The sequence below is a fragment of the Camelus bactrianus genome, chromosome 29 (assembly GCF_048773025.1).
Source record: "Camelus bactrianus isolate YW-2024 breed Bactrian camel chromosome 29, ASM4877302v1, whole genome shotgun sequence".
NCBI classification, from domain to species: Eukaryota; Metazoa; Chordata; class Mammalia; order Artiodactyla; family Camelidae; genus Camelus; species Camelus bactrianus.
This window is the reverse complement of record NC_133567.1, coordinates 7,487,553-7,506,898: the sequence shown is the minus strand read 5'-3', so window position 1 is coordinate 7,506,898 and position 19,346 is coordinate 7,487,553. Positions and strand designations below refer to the sequence as shown.

The 19,346-nt window shown below is 42.4% G+C and overlaps 2 protein-coding genes across 9 annotated transcripts in view; one reads left to right on the top strand and one right to left on the bottom strand.

Annotated features, from left to right (window-relative positions):
• The window catches only part of ASPH (aspartate beta-hydroxylase), a 160,452-nt gene extending 157,408 nt beyond the window's left edge, over positions 1 to 3,044 (top strand). For all 8 annotated transcript variants that reach the window (XM_074354914.1, XM_074354912.1, XM_074354911.1 and 5 more), the window contains one exon: positions 178 to 3,044. In XM_074354914.1, coding sequence (XP_074211015.1) covers positions 178 to 260 — 83 coding nt within the window. In that variant the 3' untranslated portion in view covers positions 261 to 3,044. The remainder of the gene's footprint in view (positions 1 to 177) is intronic.
• A 1,015-nt stretch (positions 3,045 to 4,059) lies between these two features.
• CLVS1 (clavesin 1) overlaps positions 4,060 to 19,346 on the bottom strand; it is a 101,940-nt gene continuing 86,653 nt past the window's right edge. The window contains exons 4-5 of the mRNA XM_010970670.3: positions 17,677 to 17,912; positions 4,060 to 4,147 (exon numbers count right to left, since the gene is read on the bottom strand). Of these exons, the coding sequence (XP_010968972.2) occupies positions 4,060 to 4,147; positions 17,677 to 17,912 (324 nt within the window). The remainder of the gene's footprint in view (positions 4,148 to 17,676; positions 17,913 to 19,346) is intronic.

Here is a 19,346-nt window from a genome sequence, read left to right as displayed (position 1 = left end):
CATTGAAAATTGATGTTCATGGTTAGAATCCTGAAATTCTTTCTTAATCACCAAAGAAAGACTAAATCCTGGCTTGGTGTCCTATTGCAAAGGTTATCATGAGAATGCTTTCCTGAACACAGACATGGATTGACCCTCAGACATCGGATCACAGGCTGCCGTCTTCTTCCATTCCAGGGCGTGGGAAGAAGGCAAGGTACTCATCTTTGACGACTCCTTTGAGCACGAGGTGTGGCAGGACGCCGCGTCTTTCCGGCTGATCTTCATCGTGGATGTGTGGCACCCAGAGCTGACACCCCAGCAGAGACGCAGCCTTCCTGCGATTTAACACGTCATTGTGCAGGCTCAGGACATGCAGACAGGTTGCCTTTCTGGTTCCATCTCCTCGGGTGTGGGCACAGACGTTCGAACACCAAGGCCCTTAATTCCCTTGATTTGCAGCCTGAAAAGTTCTAAACCTCCTCCTAGGGTTGGAAGACACAAAAGGGAATATTTGCCTCACTGCAATTCTTCTAGAAAACACCTGCCATATTTCATCTGTGACAGCCCCAATCTGATGCCTATATTCAAGGTGAACACGTGATAACGTATCTACCTTGCCAGCCAAAGATATTTTTTTCCACTTAGAATAAGTGAAATCAGTGTAAATGAGAGTATATGTAGAAACTGTGAATGGATTGCTTTAGCTTCTAATTTTTCTATGCAAGTGTATTTTTCTAGGGTAGTGAGACAATTCTAGCATCACATACCACTACTTCTTTGTTGATTTTAACAACAAGCTGCATAAATGCTTTACTTCTTGCTGTTTAACCGTGAATTCAGGCTTCCCTCTTGTAATTATTTTTAGTAAAAGGCACTCATATGAAAAAGGCAATTCTATTTTCCAAATACAAAGGAGAAAGACATAATTATGCCAGGATCTACGAACTGTTCCGCCCTCTCCCCTTTGAGTCTGTTTGCTTTTTTGTCTTCATGGAGAGCTGGTCTCGTAATTTCTCTCCTCACTCTATGAATGGTGGAGATACTGTCAAAATGGTATTTCTTTCTAAGGAGAACTTCTTACACTGAAAAAGGACTTGGAATCATTTTATATTGAGTTATAAAGATGACATATGTAAATATTTCAATGCCAAATATTAGGCATTGGGAGCGAAAAAAAAGTAAAATTTCTCCAAGTGAAGACTTTCTCTTGGGATCAGGTGGGCAGGGAGCTGTCTCTGAAACTGGGTTGGAATCCAGAGTGTCCTCTGTTGCGGATCTTTGTGAGTGACGAGGTCCTTCAGAGGATTTCCATCGCCATTTTGTAAAAATATGAAGGATGGTAGAGTGGAACACCAAGATTGCCAGGACCTTTGTCCTGGGAGTAGGAGGTCAAAATTGCTTTCCTCTTTGCAATTGTTTGGAAGACTCTGACCTCTCCGTGGCTTGAGAAACTTCTGCCATTTAAACCTCACTTTGAGATGGCAACTATCATTGATAGTTTAGCTTTAATATTACCCACAGCATAGAAATAACCATTGCCTACTTGTTCCAAAGATGATCACGTCATTAATTTAGGAGAATATTAATGCATTAAATTTTGTGTTTTTTAACTCAAAGCTAACTGGAAATGTTAGCTGTAAGAATGTAATGATATTCATGCACTGAATTTTTAGCCAATATGAACAAAATTGCTGAAGAAACGACACGCAGGTTAACCAGATTTCCTTCGCAGGTAGAAAAAGCACTTGTGTTTTCTTTCCCATTGAAGGACAAGGAGGAAACTCTCTTTATTTCATTTAAAACACAGTTTTGTGTTGTTGTTTTTGTTGTTTTTTCATTGAAGTGGACCCCTTTTGCTTGTCCTTCAGGACATTAGTTTTGGTCAAAGAGTTTACAGAATATTTGTCTTGTTTCCTTCTATCTTGCCAATATTGGAAAAATCTCATTAAAACAGATGAGGAAGCATATGTGGAAAAATATCAGAATTAATTTCCAAAGTCCAGAAGAAAAAAGCAAACTCTTGAAAAGTAAAAAGGCATTTATGTCCTTCAGTATTTATTGAACAGAGGAAATGACTGACAAAGGACAATACAATCCAGTGTTCATGTGATAACATTCATGTGACTTACTGAATTTTGTTCTTGTATGTATGTTGCATACACATGAAGAAATTCAAAGTGTATGTTGTCATTGTTGAACCATCATCTTACATTCATTTAATGAAATCATGGGATAGAGTAAAAACTAGCTCTTAACTTCATAATTATATTATGGTATTTAAAATCAGGTCACTCCAGTAGGATTATAAATATTGCCAATTGAAAAGCCAGAATTATTACTGTTGCAAAATGTTGGCAACAATTGACTCCAGTCACATTTCAAATACTTGGATCCCACAAGTATTTTATAAACTCAAGTAATAAAATGGGTTTTCTAATTCACTTTAATTCTTCATCTTTCTCTCCTATGTATCCTGGACTATAAAAAAAGTGTTCCAGTCACTGCATTGGTAGAATTATTTCAATGTCACTATTTTGTTATTTGAAATGTCTACACAAAATGAATTGGTTTTATTTGTCCTGTGATGCAATTAATTGTGAAATATTTTAAATTCTATTTTGATTTTATTTCAAGGGTGGAAAACAAAAGTCACTTCTGTTATTGTTCTCTGTCAGTAGAAATCGTTGAGAAAGAGATGTAATAAGTGATTATGATTAGTAATCATATCTGTTGAGGGTGATCACGGCCAGTCGAATCACCTCTTTCCTTTGAATTTTTTAGCTAACAAATTAACCCTCCCAAATACTGCTCATTATCAACTAAAATACTTTTTATTTGACATTGAGTACCAACTGGTCATATTAATGAAGACCCCTGTCATGCAGACAGCTGGGAGAGTTAAGAGGTCACTAAAAAAAAAAGCTGGTTTGGGGAGACATGGCACACGTAAGGATATCATGTCCGATGCTACCTGTTCATTTTTATCTAATTTCCTTTGAATTGATAGTTGGGGACCCCATTTCTAAGGATAACAAAGAAATAAAATGATCTTTGGCATTTCAGCCTGCATTCCCGGTCTTCTCTTATTTTCAGGTCTTACCTATTTAGCCATCCTTAAGGGTCTTCCTCCATGATTGATATCTGCCCTCTCAGCAACAGCCAGGCCCTTTCTCCACACCTTTAACTGGTTGCAGGAGGAGCTGGGGGCGGTGGGGGCTGTTTAATACTTTTGTAGCACTTTTCTTTGCTGTAGTGACCCAAGTGAGGCAACTTGAATGGCTTCATTAATCACTGACATGTATTTTCAATGAGACCCCCCCCCCATTCTGCAGACACACATTTCTTGTGGGGAGTCACATTGCTAAGATGAAATAGTCATATTTCAAAATGTGTGTCTTTGTTTAAAATCAGCTCATGATAATCAGCTGGTGGCCTGACCAAAGATGTGACATCAAAATCATGTTTTGCAGGATATTAAAATAAACTCTGCAAACAATCAGACCTACAAAAATGTGCTCTGAGACTGAACAATTTGAAATTTGATGCTGGTGATGAGGTCGAAGAAAATAATTCAATATAGGAATGGAAATTACTGAAGATACTGTTGTTCGGGGGCCTTGCAGGACTTTAAACTTGACAATTGTGTCTGCACAGTTTAATTCTCATGTATCTACTTGGAAACACGCTTAATCTCAAATTGCAGAAACTGGAGAGGGTCTCTGCAATGCCTCAGAAAAATCCTGGTCCTAATGAAATGTGTGCATCAAATTTAGTTTCTTTCTCTTTTCAGTTCATTTAATGCCATGAATATGGAGTGAGGGGAACCTTGTTCACATAACTGCCTTGCTTCATCCTCCAATTCCTTCATCGAAAAAAAAAAAAAAAAGCATCTCTCAAGTCTTTGTTCAACTTTGGCTGCTCAGACCAATGGCTGGTGACAGTCATTTCTGGGTGGCAAGAGTGGAGGCCCTTGTGGGAGCTGAACGCATGTGTCGTGGGGTCAGCTGCACATGTGCTTCCTGGTGGCTGCGTCCACTGCAGGCTGGCGATGTGCGGGAGCGTGGAGTGGCTCGGGGTTCAGTCCAGAGCCAGGAGTGGCTGCGTGTTCTCATTCTCCCCCTTCTCCTCATGTTTCAGGGTCCCAGCTTCTACCACAGACTGAGATCTAATAACAGGGGAAGGAAAAAGACACAATTACAAACAATTTACAGTAATGACCATTTTGGAACATTGGAGGGCATTCAGATTTTATGTCCCCTTATTAACCAAGACACTCAAAATAACTGCATAACTTCCCCCCCTTTTCTATCCCTCTTTTCTGTGCTTTTGTGTCTTCTACACCACATTGCTATCGAGAGAGGCATCTTGGAATCTTCTTTGTGGAAATCTCTTCTGTTGGCAGAAGGAACATGCGTTCTAGCCACAACTCTGCCCCAGTGTCTAAACATTCGACAGTTCTTGAGATCTATAAAGTCAAATAAATTTTGCTGGATTTTCACTGTTTCAGAACACTTTTTAGAGCTTTTGTTTCTCAAGGTCATAGGAAACTTATCATGTATGATGTTAAGACCATGAGATTTGAGGTCAGATGGTAAATGTAGACCCTACCCGTTACTGACAGAAGGGTCTTGGGGGAGTTCTTACAACTTTGGGCCTTTATTCTCTCACCTGTAAAACAGGTGAGAGAATTACCTACCTTCCAAGGTTGTTGAGAAAGACTAAAACTAATACTGTACACAAAGCATTTGACAAGCAATTGTAGTCAAAATTATGGAGCACTCTTATCACCATTGTTGCAATTATGGCAGTGATTTTTACTTTCTGATGTGTTCTCTTATATTGGAGTAATAACAATTTCCTGTTTATAACATGGATTGAAACTGAAATTATTTTCCAGCTTTATAGAGAAAAGATTATAAGAGCTATGCACACAGTAGACATTCAATCAACATTCACATACAAAAAAGTCAAAACATTAAGAAAATAGTTGAATTAGGTTGTTCAAATAAGCGAGATTTACATATATGTCCAGTAAATGGTTAACTCAGTAGGCCTGAGTTGCCCAAACCCTCCACATTCCAAAAGTCTTCAGGACTGTCCTTTGACTGGCTCCTCTGAATGATATGATTTGCATGCCTATGTGACTGACCCCTCCCCCCCCAAAAAAAGCCCTGGGCACCAAGGCATGGGAGAGTCTCCCTGGTTGGTGACACTTCCTATGTGTTGTCACACGTCATTGCTGAGAGAATTAAGCTCTGTCTAGGTGAGTCCACTGGGAGGACAACTGGAAGCTTGCTACTGGTCCAGTGTACTTGCACTCCACCCAATACACCTGTTTCCTTTTCTGGGCTTAACCTGTATTCTTGTACTATAATAAACCATAACTCTGAGTGTAACAGCTTTTCTGGGTCCTGTGAGTCCTTCTGGCAGATTGTCAAATCTGAGGGTGGTCCTGGTGATTCCAAGCACAATATATAATAACACTAATATTTGTTGTCTGTGCAGCTGGTATAGTTGTAACCTCTTTACAGGTACTGAGTTACTTCATTCTCACACCCTTAAGGAGGAGTGATATTATTGTCTCCATTTGGGGGATGGGAAAAGACTAAGGGGCAAAAAGGAAATCAAGTAACAAAGGAAAGGCAACACAAATAGGGAATGGAGAGTAGGACAGGCTTATCACCATCACAATACTCCTTGGTGTACCTAACGCGGCAGAGGTGTTTAGCTGAAATATTGAGTGTTCCTTCCACCTCACTGTAAATATTATTTTCTGCCTAAGGTCCTTATTTCCATTCAGGATGTGTGTGTACTGTAGAAAGTAGAGAGTAAAGAAATCAAGAAGCAAATCAGTAGAGTTGTCTCAAAACAACTGGGTTTCTACTCTAAATATCGATCTAGTCAAACAGTCCAACTTCAGGTACTAAGCGTAACCTTTGAAAATGAAATGGATTCACTTGCTCCTGGGACAGAGCAGGGGAAGCCCCAGGTAGTAGTGTAGTTCAGCTCTTTTATATATTACCTACATATATCTTAGCTTTAATGAAAGATCCTCTGTGTGTGTGTGTGTGTGTGTGTGTGTGTGTGTGTGTGTGTGTGTGTGTGTGTGTGTGTGTGTGTGTGTGTGTTGGGGAGAGCAGAAAGTAGATTTGTATAAGAAATAGAAAAGCCAAAGACCCAAAAGGCATTCAAACAAACAAACATGACAAACAGGAGTACAGCTGCCCGTGCAGGCCACCTCCGCCCAGCACCTTGGACAGCAGCCGCTTGATTGCTTTGCCCTCCAGGCTTCGGTGAAGATGGAGGATGTTGATGGCGGGTCCACTTTATAGACCCTAAACTGCATTTCTCTTCCTTCGTGCCAGTTGGCTTTGTTTTACAACATGGTGAGAGAATCACAGCCACAGAGTTAGAAGGGACCTTTGCAGGTGATCTAGATCAACCCACTAGGAAATATTCAGTAAGGGGCCTCTTCTGGAATATATCTGACTTGAGAAATTCACTCCTCCAAGCCCCTAGAGGAGCAGCTCGGCTAGAAAGTTCTTTCTTCCATTGAACTAAAACCTATCTTTTTGCAACTTCTGCGTGCTCTTTCTGATTCTGTCTGCTGGGGCCACCAGAATAGGTGTAATCCATCTGGCCCTTTAAGTATTTATCCAGTGCTGTCTAGCCCTCTCCCTGTCCCCACAAAGGCTAACCAAACTCCTCTTGAGCCAAGGTTTCTAACTTACACTCTCCTACATCTCATCAACTGGCTGCCCTCAAAATAGAGTGAAATTATTGCTTCCTTTTTTTTTTCTTTTTTGTATGCTTCTCCTGAAGCATAAAAAAATGCATCTAGATTTGACTTAGCCTTTCTGGCACTCATGTAACACAGCTGAAGGAAATTTTAGCTATTGTTACACATGCTGCTGTTAAACCATTTCTCTCCTATCTTGAAAATGTGTGGTTGAATATTAAATTTCATCTTTTTTAATTTAGCTCATATTATCACCATGTCTTCATCCTTTTGGATCTAGAAATTCGTTATCCATCCAAATTATTGTCTGTGATTTTCAGGAGTACTGGATTCATTTCCAAACTTTCCCTTCCCCTGTTTCGGGAGCCGCCATGGGGGGAAAAAATCAATAAAATCTCAAGTATTGAATTTTCATAAAAAATCACTTATTTACGCTCACTCATGGTAAGAAACGTTTGTGAACGCCTCCTGCTATATGCCAGGGACTGTGACAAAACGTTCAGAAACCCTCATTCTGTAGTGGAAATGTTGTTTCAGTTACCCAGCCATAGACTCACAAACTGCGATTGGCGCCCAGGGAAGAGGATGTTTGGGGGAAGAGGTGCATTTGCTCTAGAAGGAAAGGAAGGAAGGAAAAGCTGTATTTCACACAGTGGCACCATTCGCAGTCCTTATTCAGGTGACTCTTCCCTCCACCTGGAGTCATATTTGGATCTATGTGGGGTTTTTTAAACAATCCCTACACTGACAACAGGGACACAGAATGCTAGTTCTCTCATCTCAGCCAATAAACTGTCTTGGGTAAGTGGCAGGTAACAATTGAACAGTTATGAGGAGCTGAGCATGAGGAATCAAACATAACGTCTTTTTTTCTTGTTTGCATTTTCCCTAATTGAGAAGGTCACATAGCATCTTTAGTTTCAGCGTGGTATAATTCCATTTACCTGGTCACGCAATGAATATCTGATATAAGTAACACATGATATTGTGAAGTATTTGAAATTCATTGGAAAAGCAGAAAGCAAATGTTGCCTTTTTGAGAATCTAGCCCAAAGAAATGAAGCCAAGAGAAACACTCTTCTTGAATCTTGCCCTTAGTCCATTTAGCTGAGTCAAAATACTCTCTGGGAAAACTGATCAACTGCTCACTGTTAAAAACATCTCCACCATTTGTAAACAGAGGGCTCAGGACATGTGCATTTTGTGTATTAACCATGGAAAAGCCACTTGCCTTGCAATCTTGTTGCCTAGATCCCTGTAGGTGGTAATCTCCTCATTCAGTGGCTTTGCCTTTTCACATGAAGATTAACACTTCTGCTAAAATAAACATTTCAGACTTTTCTCTGGGGTCCTCTTTCCCACACTGAAAGCCAGCTTAACCTCAAGGGCAAGCCCTGGAGTAATGTGAGCTGTTTCAGCCACCATTATCTCAGTGGTGTAGCAGAATACCCCAACCAAGGCTTCACTCTTGCCTTGAGAGGCGCATTTAATTTTCCTGCTATCATTTCCCCCTCTCTCTCTCTCCCTCCCTCTCTCTCTCTCTCCTCCTTCCTCCCTTCCTCCTTTGTACCTTTCCCCTTTCCTCTCCAAAATTTGGAACTTTCCCCACAAACTTAGAAAGCAGATATAGAGCAGTAGATTATTTACATTACAAAAGGATTCTTAATTTTACCGAGCAATTTACCAAAGCATTCCTTGAAGCAATGTCACCCTAGTGCACCTGAGCAATGAGAGTATTCAAGGTCATAATTAGTGTGTGTTGTGCCCAAATCCTTCAGAGGAACGCCAGGCGTCAGAGTGAGGTCTGCAGACGTCTTAGGGCCCAAACTGTATCGCAGCAAGTCACTGTCCTTGCCATCATCCTACTTCCTGTGTGTGTGCAGGTTTACAAAGTTTTGAGGAATGGTAATTCAATGTGGATTCAGGTGTCCTGAGGGGGTCAGAGGATTGTTCAAACAATACATTTCTAGCATGCAGCTATTTCTGGATAGTTTTTTCTCCTATCAATCATAACTTAAAGCAGCAACACAGCAAATGGCTGCAGGTGTCTGCCCCACCTGCTTTGAATGGAGTCATCTTTCGATAGATTTAGACTGGCTCAAAGAGCCGCCAGTCACTTTCGGAGCATTCTTAATTTTTCCTAATGGTTCTCCTCCCTCTGACATTGATGGTGCGCACCCTCAGTGGAATTACTTTGGTAGAATATGATGTTCTGAAGCAGGTAGAGAAATGCCAGAAGCTGCCACCAGCTGAGACAATGAGGCTGACTCATTCCACCTGAGTTTGAAAAGGGTGGCTAGTGTTCTTGATAAAAACTACCTTCCAGAATTCTATTTTTGAGTCAAATGACTTAAATGGATCTAAATGATGGGATGTTAATAGAACTTCTCTGATATGACTACGTTAGCCTGAATATCTGTTTTCTTCCCGAGTAGCTGTATCTTCCCCACTCAGGATGGGGTTTGGGGACAGCAGAGCGCATAGATGGTGTGATGGATGGAAAGCTTTTCAGTTGTGGCTTAAAGAAAGGGTACCATCAGGGCTGGCAGGAACAATGGGAACAGGGGAACAGACATCCCAGATAGCGGCAGTGGTCTGAGCAAAGGCAAATGCCCCCAAAAGATGCTCTGTAAGCCCTTGTAGGATGAATGAAGGAATAAATGAATGAATACACAAAAGTGCAAGAACAGACATGATAAAGGAGACAGAGCATTGGACTTTGCAGGAAGAGAACTAAATTGACACTATTTTCCCACCTACCAGCCCTGCGATCTGGGCTAAATCATTTAAGCTCTGTGTGTTTTAGCTACTTTCTGTCTCACATGGGGATAGTCATCTGTCTATTTTTAGCCCTTTTAATCTGTATTTTTAAAATTCTGTATTAAAAAAATTTTTTTTAAATTCTCAAAACCTGAAACACTCAATTTTTCAAGAACCTTCAGAATAAGTCCAGGAACATCTGTATCCAGGCTGGCACATGGGAAAATACTACAGTCTAGGGCTTTGTCACTTAAAGTGTGGTCCCCAGACCAGCAGCACGGGCACCCCCTGGGAGCTGCTGAGAAATGCAGATCCTCAGACCCACCCCAGCCATAGTGAATCTGAATCTGCATTTTAACAAGACCCTGGTGTTTTGTACACACGTGGTAATTTTCAAAGTATTGGTGCCTATCTAAAGAACTGTGGGGCACTTAGAACCTTTCCCCCGCCAGGTTTGCCTAAAAGGAAATCTGTTTTCAGCTACTTCAAGAAGAACAGTAAGGACCATCAGGTGTAGCTCATTCAAACCAAATTCCTGCTTCTGTTTACTAGTTGATGTAATATCAGAGTCAAAGGAGTTCATGGAATGCCTAATTGATGACTAGAGAAAAGCTATCTGTTTAGGAAAATCTGTCTTCAAACCTGGAAAAGATTTCAAGGGGCGGGAAGATATTTCAGAAATTTAAAGCTAAGCCATCCAGCTCTCCTACTTTACATTTTGTCAGAGTGTATGTCATACAATTCCTTTTTTCAAAAGTTTTGAGCATATACTAGATGCTAAATGAGGAAGGGAAAAAAGTCTCTGCCTTCAAGGTATTCACATGAAAGAGACAGGAAATTGATATAAAAGCACCTGTCTGTCACTCTGGCAGCTGTTTATATACTCATTTCAGAGAGTCTGCCAAGGCTGTGTCAACAGCTCTCACACACGTTGGATAGTCAGCATCGTGTCTTCTCTAAGCTGGGCATCCATGTAGGTGCTGAGCCAATCAGAGAAGCCCTGCTCAAGTTGCTGGTGGGGCTGATACACACAATGAACATGGAAGCAAATGGAAAGTTCTGGAAAGTGAGAAGTGCTGGGAAGCAAATGAATCAGGGCGCTGGGACAAAGAAGGCCCAGGGATAGGATGCACTTTCCTGAGGATGCACTCCTGGCCGAGATCAAAGATTACTGTGATTCATTTTGGGTCAGTGTTTTACTTTGGTCCCAATCAACGTTTATAAGATAAAGAGATCGAAAGAGTGACAACCACTAGCCTCTATAGAACTGGTCACCTGGAGACACCATGACGCCACTCTGAGTCTTATGAGAAGAAAATAATTCTGTTGATTGTTACAGATGCTTTATAGTTTAAGTTATGGGTATATAATCACCCCTGCTCCATCCCCAAGAGGGGTTCACAGTTTTGAAGGCACCAGCCTGCTGTGAGTCCCCTTTGCCCCGCAAAGCAGTAAAGCTGCCTCTTTCCTTCTAAGCTCCAAGACCCTGTCTCTGAGTTATTTGGCTCATCAGGGATGGGGGCCAATCTTTTCGCGACAGTAACACTAACAAAGACCAACAAGGAACATAGAAAACAAAGTTAGGGTTACTAAAGGGGAAGGTGGGGGGAGGGACAAGCTGGGAGTTTGGGATTAGCAGGCGCACACTACCATATATAAAATAGGCAAACAGCGAGGGTTTACTGTGCAGCACAGGGAACTTCATTCAGTAGTTTGTAAAGAATCAAAAACAGAAAAAGCAAGACCAGTAAGGATGTAACTGCTGGCCAAGCTGAAGAGGGCAGGCCCACCCCAGGACGGGGTGGGGGGTGGGAATTCAGGGCCCCCGCGAAGACAGGGCCTTCTCGGCACACAGAGGAAGAGAGGCGGGGGTCTGTGTCTCTAATCCCTCCCTCCTCAGCTTTGCCTCCTGTGCTCAGCACCCCTGTGCCCGGCCATGCTGGGCGCAGGGCCCCAAGGGCATAACATTCCTGCCCTAGGCATCAGTTAAGTGGGAAAAGGCCAGTGTAAGTCTGACTTCTGACCAGGCCTTCAAGGCTTCTCCCTTCGAGCCACCATGCCTATTCATTGCCTGCTTCTCTGTTAGGGGGTTGGGGGTTTTCATCGTTAGTGAGAAACTTCCACCAGGAAAGAATTTAAAATCCTAACAAAATGGGAATCCTTACGTATAACACTGGGGAAGGAGGAAAGCCACTGTTTACCATGCGGTCCTGTTCCTCTGTAGTGCTCGGAGGGCACAGGCCCCCCCCTCCACTGCCATCTGACAGCGACCTCTGAGGTTATGCCCACCTGAGAGCTGAGGAAGCCAAGACTCCACACGGTTAAATGACTTGTCCAGGGTCACGTAACTAGAAAAATCAGTGGAAGAAAGTGACCAGAACCCACATCTAGTCTGATAAGAGGAGACTGGGGGGTGGGGGGAAGACAAATAAACAAGAAGAAGTGTAACCATTGCCCGAAAGTCTCAAAGCTGAAGCAAGCGGCCGGGGCTAGGATGCGGTGGCCCGCACCTGCCATCCCTGAGGCCCATCTTGAAGAGCACTGGGGCAAAGTGAAGCAGGGCCAGTGGCCTGATCACCATCAGCACAGGGACATGGGCAGCCACATCCCAGTGGGGGCCGTGAAGGGGTTTCCAGTGAGATGCTGGAGGCTCAACAATGCTCATTTAAGGCCTTGATGTGAAAACTCACAACACCCTAGTCTGGACACTTTAAGCCTGAATAACATCTACAAGGTTTGCTTAAACCTGAAAAGGAACTGTGGCTCTCTCTGCAAGCCCACATTGTTTTTATGATTGATGCTTCCAGGAGATTTTTATCATGTATCACTTGTCAAATACTTGTTTCATCCATATGATCATTAAAGCCTAGAAGGGAGATGCGCTGCTGGCTAGACGTTGAGTACAAACAGCGTCAGCTCTATTGGAATCTGCTGGAATCGGGCAAAACATTTGTTTACCAACAGCAGTGTGTTCACAGGAAATAAACCGGCTTTGTTTTTCTTGCCTAGACTACATCTCCCTTTCCAAGTAGTTGCATCTGACTGTGGGGCCTCAGCAAACAGGAGTCTTTTTCAGAACCTACACTCTGAGTCATCAAACACTTTGCATTTGAAACAACACCCAGTCACACCCGTGTCTGTTCCTCTTCCTCTAATTCAATCCTCCTTCTTTGCTCTGCCAGGGGCTTAGAACTCCTCATCTCATCATCTGTCATGTCATTTGTTAAAAAAAAAAAATAGAGTGCTCCCACACACAACGTTTTATCTAGCCTTCTTCGTGTCCTTACACACTGAACCCACGGTATAGATTTTCCTTCACTCTAATGGTACATGGCTCTATAAGATGTGTTTGTAAGGAGAGGGGCACCCTTATTTCTGCCACAGCAAAGAAAGCTGTATAAAAGCAGAATATCCATCTTGGATACACAAATGATGGTGAGGCTAGGCAGCTATTTTTCCTGGTTCTTTAAGAAATGTTAACAAACTCCTGTCACCATCCACACAACACTCCACTAGCCAACAACTGGCACCAAACACAGGGGACGCATGGCTCACCCAAGAGGTCCTTGCTTCTAGAAGGGAAAACACCTCAGGCATTAGCTGCCTGAAGAGGAGTGACACACCGAGGATACGAAGTCCACTCCTGCTGGAGCTGTAAAGCAGTCGCGAGACGGCTTAGAGGGCAGCAGGGACTGCTGGGCGTTCAGCGAGAAATGATACATTACATAGCTTCACTGAACGTAGCAGCTACATGGAACATCTGTTCCCGGCCATGCGGTAAAACGGACCCTTTTTGCCCTGACTGCTTAGAAGACAAGGGTCCTCCTGTTCCCACACCGCCGCCCCTCATTCTTTTCGTGTGGATTGGATTACATGACGATGAATCACTTTTGCCGGAAATGAGCACTTATCCAGCAAATGTGTACATTTACCCTATAAAACGCGGACTGCCTGCCGAAAGATCACCAAGGTCATGGCCAATTCTACTGACAGCTGAAGACAGTTACACTGACTTTTCTTTTTTTTTTTTTAACCACCCAGGCAGGAGCCAAGAGAGAACAACATGGCCAAAAGTTTCCTTCTGGTTCAGAAATCTGAACTCAATCCAGGAGTTCCCTCACACCCCCACCCCTCAAAAATAGCAGGTGGATCGCAGTGTCTCTTAGACACCATTCCTCTTCTAGGACAAGAGTTTAGGGACCATACGGATGAAGACATTTAGTCAAAGGGATCAAAAACAGTCCTTCCACCGTGTAGCTGGACAAGACCCCAAAGCGCTGGCCCCTCCGACCACCCAGTATACCAGGTAGACTAGGTGGGTCATTCCTTACTGGTGCCAGTGGAGGTGCAGCTCAGGTTTTTAAAGCCTCTTCCTCTATAAATAATTTTCTGTCTTCCTCATTAGTTCTAAAGGTTTAATAATTAAAAAAAAAAACAACGGAGTTATTGCATATACTCAGCCAAACCTTGTCTATAATCAGGCTGCATCCAAAACCCCTCAAATTACTGGACATTACAAAAATGGACAGCTTTGACTACATGAACGGTGCTATCTATAGCTAAAAATAAATAAATAAATCCTGGGAACAAACATCTTTACATGGAAATACACACTGAAGGCAGCAGAATCATGGCCACGTCAGGCCAACTTAGACAGTCAGCACAGAATTAATAACCAAAACGTTCTGGGTGTGCTCTTCTATGTGGACGGGGGGATATTGCCATGTTTTGCATTGAGGTGCTTTGCTCACACTGGTCTTTTTGATTCCATGAAGTCCAGGGGCCTGTGGTCACGGCACTGAGGAGGTCTCCCTAAGTACCTGTCGAAGAATGTGGCCAGGCTGACGCACCACCCTGGGTATCTCCAAAATCACACTTGGCTCTGCTTTTCTTCAAAGTAACTCCATTTCGTGTCTGGGTGGCTGTGCCGTGGGCTGGATTTAGTTATCAGGCTCCATTCAGCTCACTGGCTGTACAAGGAAAGAGAAAATGTGCTTTTCTGCCTGTGGTGATTTTCCCGCTTCTCAGGAGGAACCATGGCTCCAACCGTCATCAGGCTTGGAGTTTCAGGGCTGAGACCTGAATGTTTATTTGGACAATTAATGAGCTAAATGAGCCTGGAGCCCCAGATAGCACATAAAAATGATAGTAACAAACCCTTTCCTTGTACAGCAGGGATGCCAGACTGAGCCCAGATCAAAATGCAGGCACAGCTGAGCATGCGGTGAGGGGACTTCCAGGAAACAGAGGATGGAAATTGTGAGTCAAAGTTCAGCCCAGTTCCATGAACTTAAATCAGCTTCCTGACCTTCTATCTCAAATACCGGAGTGGTGTTTTCCATCCTCTAGCCTCTGGGAGACAAGTGTACTGTGACATGTCAACAGTGGCTCTACTCAGAAAGACTTCTCTGGTCAAATAGCTTGGGTGATGCAGCTTTTTTTCCCTGCAGGACTTCTCAGGACCTTAGCAATGGTAATTAGAGGAAGGGAAATATTTTTTAAAATCTCAGTACCAGTGAAAAAGGGCATAACCGTGTACCATGTACTTAGATATTTTTTCACTAAAAAGTATTAAATGTGTATGGAGCACCTGCCACATGCAAGACATCACACTTTTGGAAGAAGCAAGCAGTGTGGCCGAATCCAACATCTCCAGACTCAAAGTTGGGAGACTTGCGCTGTATTCCCAGCTGTTCCACATGAGCAGTAATGGGCAAGGGGAGGGAGCGGTATCTTTACATTGTTGTTAATAGTCCATAAAATTTAACAGAAATTTACCACCTGAAAGACTAACACTTAAGTTAAACATTAAGTAATTTAGTTTTTATTAAAATTAAAGATCTTAGAAACTGATACAGCATTATAAACTGACTATACTTCAATAAAAAATAAATTTAAAAAAAAGAAGGAACTAGTTTAAAAAAAAAAGATCTTAGGTAGGAGAATTCCATGAAATAACACTGATTCCAGCATGGCAACATGAATCTGTGGTGATGCAGTAAATGCAGTGTCCTCGGTACCCAACATGGACACACATGGGCACACATACACACACACACACAGACACACACACACACAACCATAAGGTGAACAATGCCTCTGGATGGCATTTAAGGACCTCCTCCAGCTCTGAAATCTCCTAAGTTCCTGATAATAAGGAGAAGGATGAAATGTATTTTAAATGCAACTTTAACATCTTATATACAGTTTTTGTGCAGGGTGTTTATCCTGCAGACAGAAGCTGTCTGCAGTGGTTTAGCCAAGAGGAACCCACTCAAGATCAGTGAGAGGACGGCCCAAAATAGACTCTCTCTCTCCCTGGCCGCCCTGGCTTGGGTTGCTGGTTCCCATCCCAAGTCATTCCCTCCACCTTCCCAGGCAGCAGAAGCTCCTTCGGTTTGGACATCGTCCTCCAGTGTGAATCAGGGTGGACTCCAGCCATGCACATAATGGTGGGAACCTGGGTTCTGGCTGCAACCACTGAGCCACTGGAATCAACATTCCTGCAGCCACCTTGCTTTGCAACTTCTCATTATGTGAAATAATACATTTTCCTTATTCTTTAAAGCAGCTCAGTTGGAGTTTTGTCATATCCACAGCCAAATAATTATAACTGATACGAAGTCTATTTACTGTTATCTGTTGGGCAGTATTCAAAAGTTTAGTTACCTACTTTCTGATTCTAAAACATCTTGCAGTAGTAAATCAGATTAGGAGGAAGTGGGGTGCTTCAGACATAAAAACAGTCCTAAGAACCGAAAGTGAAAGCCAATGGTCTGGAAGCAAGGAAATAGACCGTAATAATTATTTTATAATTACAATATTAATATAATAATAATCTAATAATAATAGCAATGGCCTGGGAGCAAGGAAATAGACTATAAAAAATAAAAAACAAAAACAAGAGTTAAAAATATGAAACTCAGGGTTATCTAGTAACACTAGCAGCAGAAAATGCCGCACACTCAAAAGCCCACAAAGGCATCGTTATGTTGAAGAACAGATCAATATTGAAATAATTAGTGTAGATAAATTTTCATCCAAATTAATAATTTCTAAAAGTTTTTGTGCTTAGAGGTTGAATCAAAATTACCTGGGGGAAAAAGAGCTTGTCAGAACCCCTCATTCGTTGAGAATCTCACGCATCTTGGATTCCACTCTACACGTGTGCCGGAATGCGTTGTCCCGAGCCGCTTGGAACTCAGAGACAATTTGTGTTCATAAACCCCATTATGAAAAGTGAGTAGGTCCCAAGGACAGTCACAAAAGCCCACTTGACTCCAAATGGACCTGAAGACTACTGGGAACTCTGGAAGGATTAGGACTATGGGCGGCGTCTACCCACTGGAAGTTACAAAGCTGTTCCAGAGGTCAGACCCAGGTCATCTGGCCCCGAATAAGGACACGCTTCCTAAAGCCATGCCATAGGGCACACACTGCCCCATCAGCTGCCTGCCCATCTCTGGACCGTGCAACTTGGGGCTGGCTGACAGCCTGTGCTGGCGAACAGACCACCACATCAGGGAAGAAACTGAAAGAGATGACTTTTAAAGTTTCCACCAATTCTGCTTCCAATTTCCCCACACCCCTCTGGTTTCTGAGAGGTCAAAGGATGCTCTGAACAGCCTGGACTGCTGATTTTGGTCCTTCATAGCCCAGCTCAAATGTCCCCCGCTTTAGAAATAGATCCTAAAAGCCTTACTTGGCAGATTTTCCCAAGGCCCACTTCTCTGGGTTTTTTGGTTTTTGTTCTTGTTTTTGATTTGGGTTTTTTTGATGTCTTACTCATATTTGTACTTCCAGTGCCTAAATCAGAGCCTTTGACCAAGTAAATGCTCAATAAATGGTTCCAAATGCACAGATGAGAGGAACATTTTCTAGCAGGTTGCTTTTCATCCAGTGTGTCTCAAAGGTCCCACATTTCATTCGCTGTGAATTAACAGACTCCCTAGAGACGAGTACTGAAATCACGACATAAGTGAGGTCCCAGCCTTTTACTGCTTCTTTCATACAATGGGGACAACTGAATTTCTGGGCCAGCCAAACCCCATCTACTTTCAATTTTGGTGAAATCAGCTGAGAATATATTGCAATGTATTCTACTCAAGTTCTGCGCCCGTAGAAGTCTTCGATTACTTAACCCACAATAAGCCCAAATCAAAAACACGTATTAACCTCTAACTGGGAGGCCTTACCTTTTCATTGGCTTGGGTGAGCACTCTCTCTCCAGGTTGGAGGATGTGTGTTTCACGTGCATTGCATTATAGGAGGTGTGAGTGTAGTCATTTTCATCGCTGTAGTCAGGACCGAGTAACGTCCGGGCCCAGGTTCCCATGTCATAAGGAGGAAGAGTTCCTCCAAACTCAGAGGGCAAAAATTCAGGGTGTATTAGCTGGTGGAGGCTGTTTAAATTGTTTCCATGCAGGAAAATCTGAAAAGAAAAAAATAATTAGTGACTAAAATATCTAAAACATATGACAAAGCATTTAATCTGACACACAATTTAGCAATGACAGAGTGGATACACTGCTGGTGATCATGGTATTTAAAAAGGCATTCAATTTTGTGTCTGTAGCTTAGTCTTCATAAAATGTTAATTTATTGCTCAGAAAAGAAGCTGAATTAATAATCCTTGAAAGTGAAGTTCGTGAACAAATTGGGTATTATTTGGCCTTGGCCCAAATTTACACATACAGTCATCCCTTAATTATCCCTGTGGATGAAAAGAGTAGCGATGAAGACCCCCCCAGCCCCCAGTCATGCTTCACAGACATCCCCACATTGCCCTGTACCCCCCTCAACCCTCCCCATCCTTCCCAGGCCTACATCACAACAGCTTCTTCCTCACTCTGTCCCACTCCTGTCCCTCCCCACCCTCCCTCCAATTAACTCTTCATTATGTGATGGCTTCTATTTTTTTTTTTTTCTGATTTGTTCATTTACATCTTGCTTCCCCACAGGAAAAGCAGAATGCAGGAAAAGGGACAGTGTTTTCTTACTCTTTTAAAACGTCCCTGTCCCAGGGTGGTGTGGGCACAGGGTGAAAAACGCAATGCTTAGTCAATAGAATGGAAAGCTGTGACCTGAGAATTTACAGTGGGATATTTTTGCAGCATTTTTCTATTTTTGTCTGGATTGAGAGCCAATCCCCTCCACAAACAAGTCTGCATCTTCTAAACATGTGGTGGATGGTGATGGAAATTAGTCAAACAGGGAAGAAACAGCCCCCAATAACAACTATTTGCAGACAAGTCCGTGAAGTGGACAAGCCACAATAATAATTAGCATTGCCTATGATTTAGGAACTGACTTCTGAAAGTTTATTTAAAGTGCATCTGTCTAATGGCATCGGTCCCCACAGTCCATGTTGCAGGTTCAATACCCAAATATAGGACCATCAATTACACCCGCACACCCCACACTGAGCCGTCATGAAATGTAAGTGAGATTTTAAAAAACACTCGTAGCATAGCAATATACCACATACGTATTATATTATGCCACATACTATATACCGCAGCATCCCTTGTTTATTGTGATTCATCTCACTGCCCTTCACAGATACTGTGCTTTTTATAAATTGAAGTTTTATGGCAACACTACGTTGAGCAAGTCCATTGCCGTCATTTCTCCAACAGCATTTGTTCACCTCCTGTCTCTGTGTCACATTTTGATAATTGTCTGTATATTTCAGACTTCTTCATGATTATTATATTTTTGTGGTGATCTGTGATCAGTGATCTTTGATGTTACTATTGCAATTTTTTGTTGTTTTGTATTTTTAATTAAGGTATGACTTTTTTTTTTTTAGACATAATGCTACTGCACACTCAGACTACAGGATAGGGTAAACACAACCATCTAC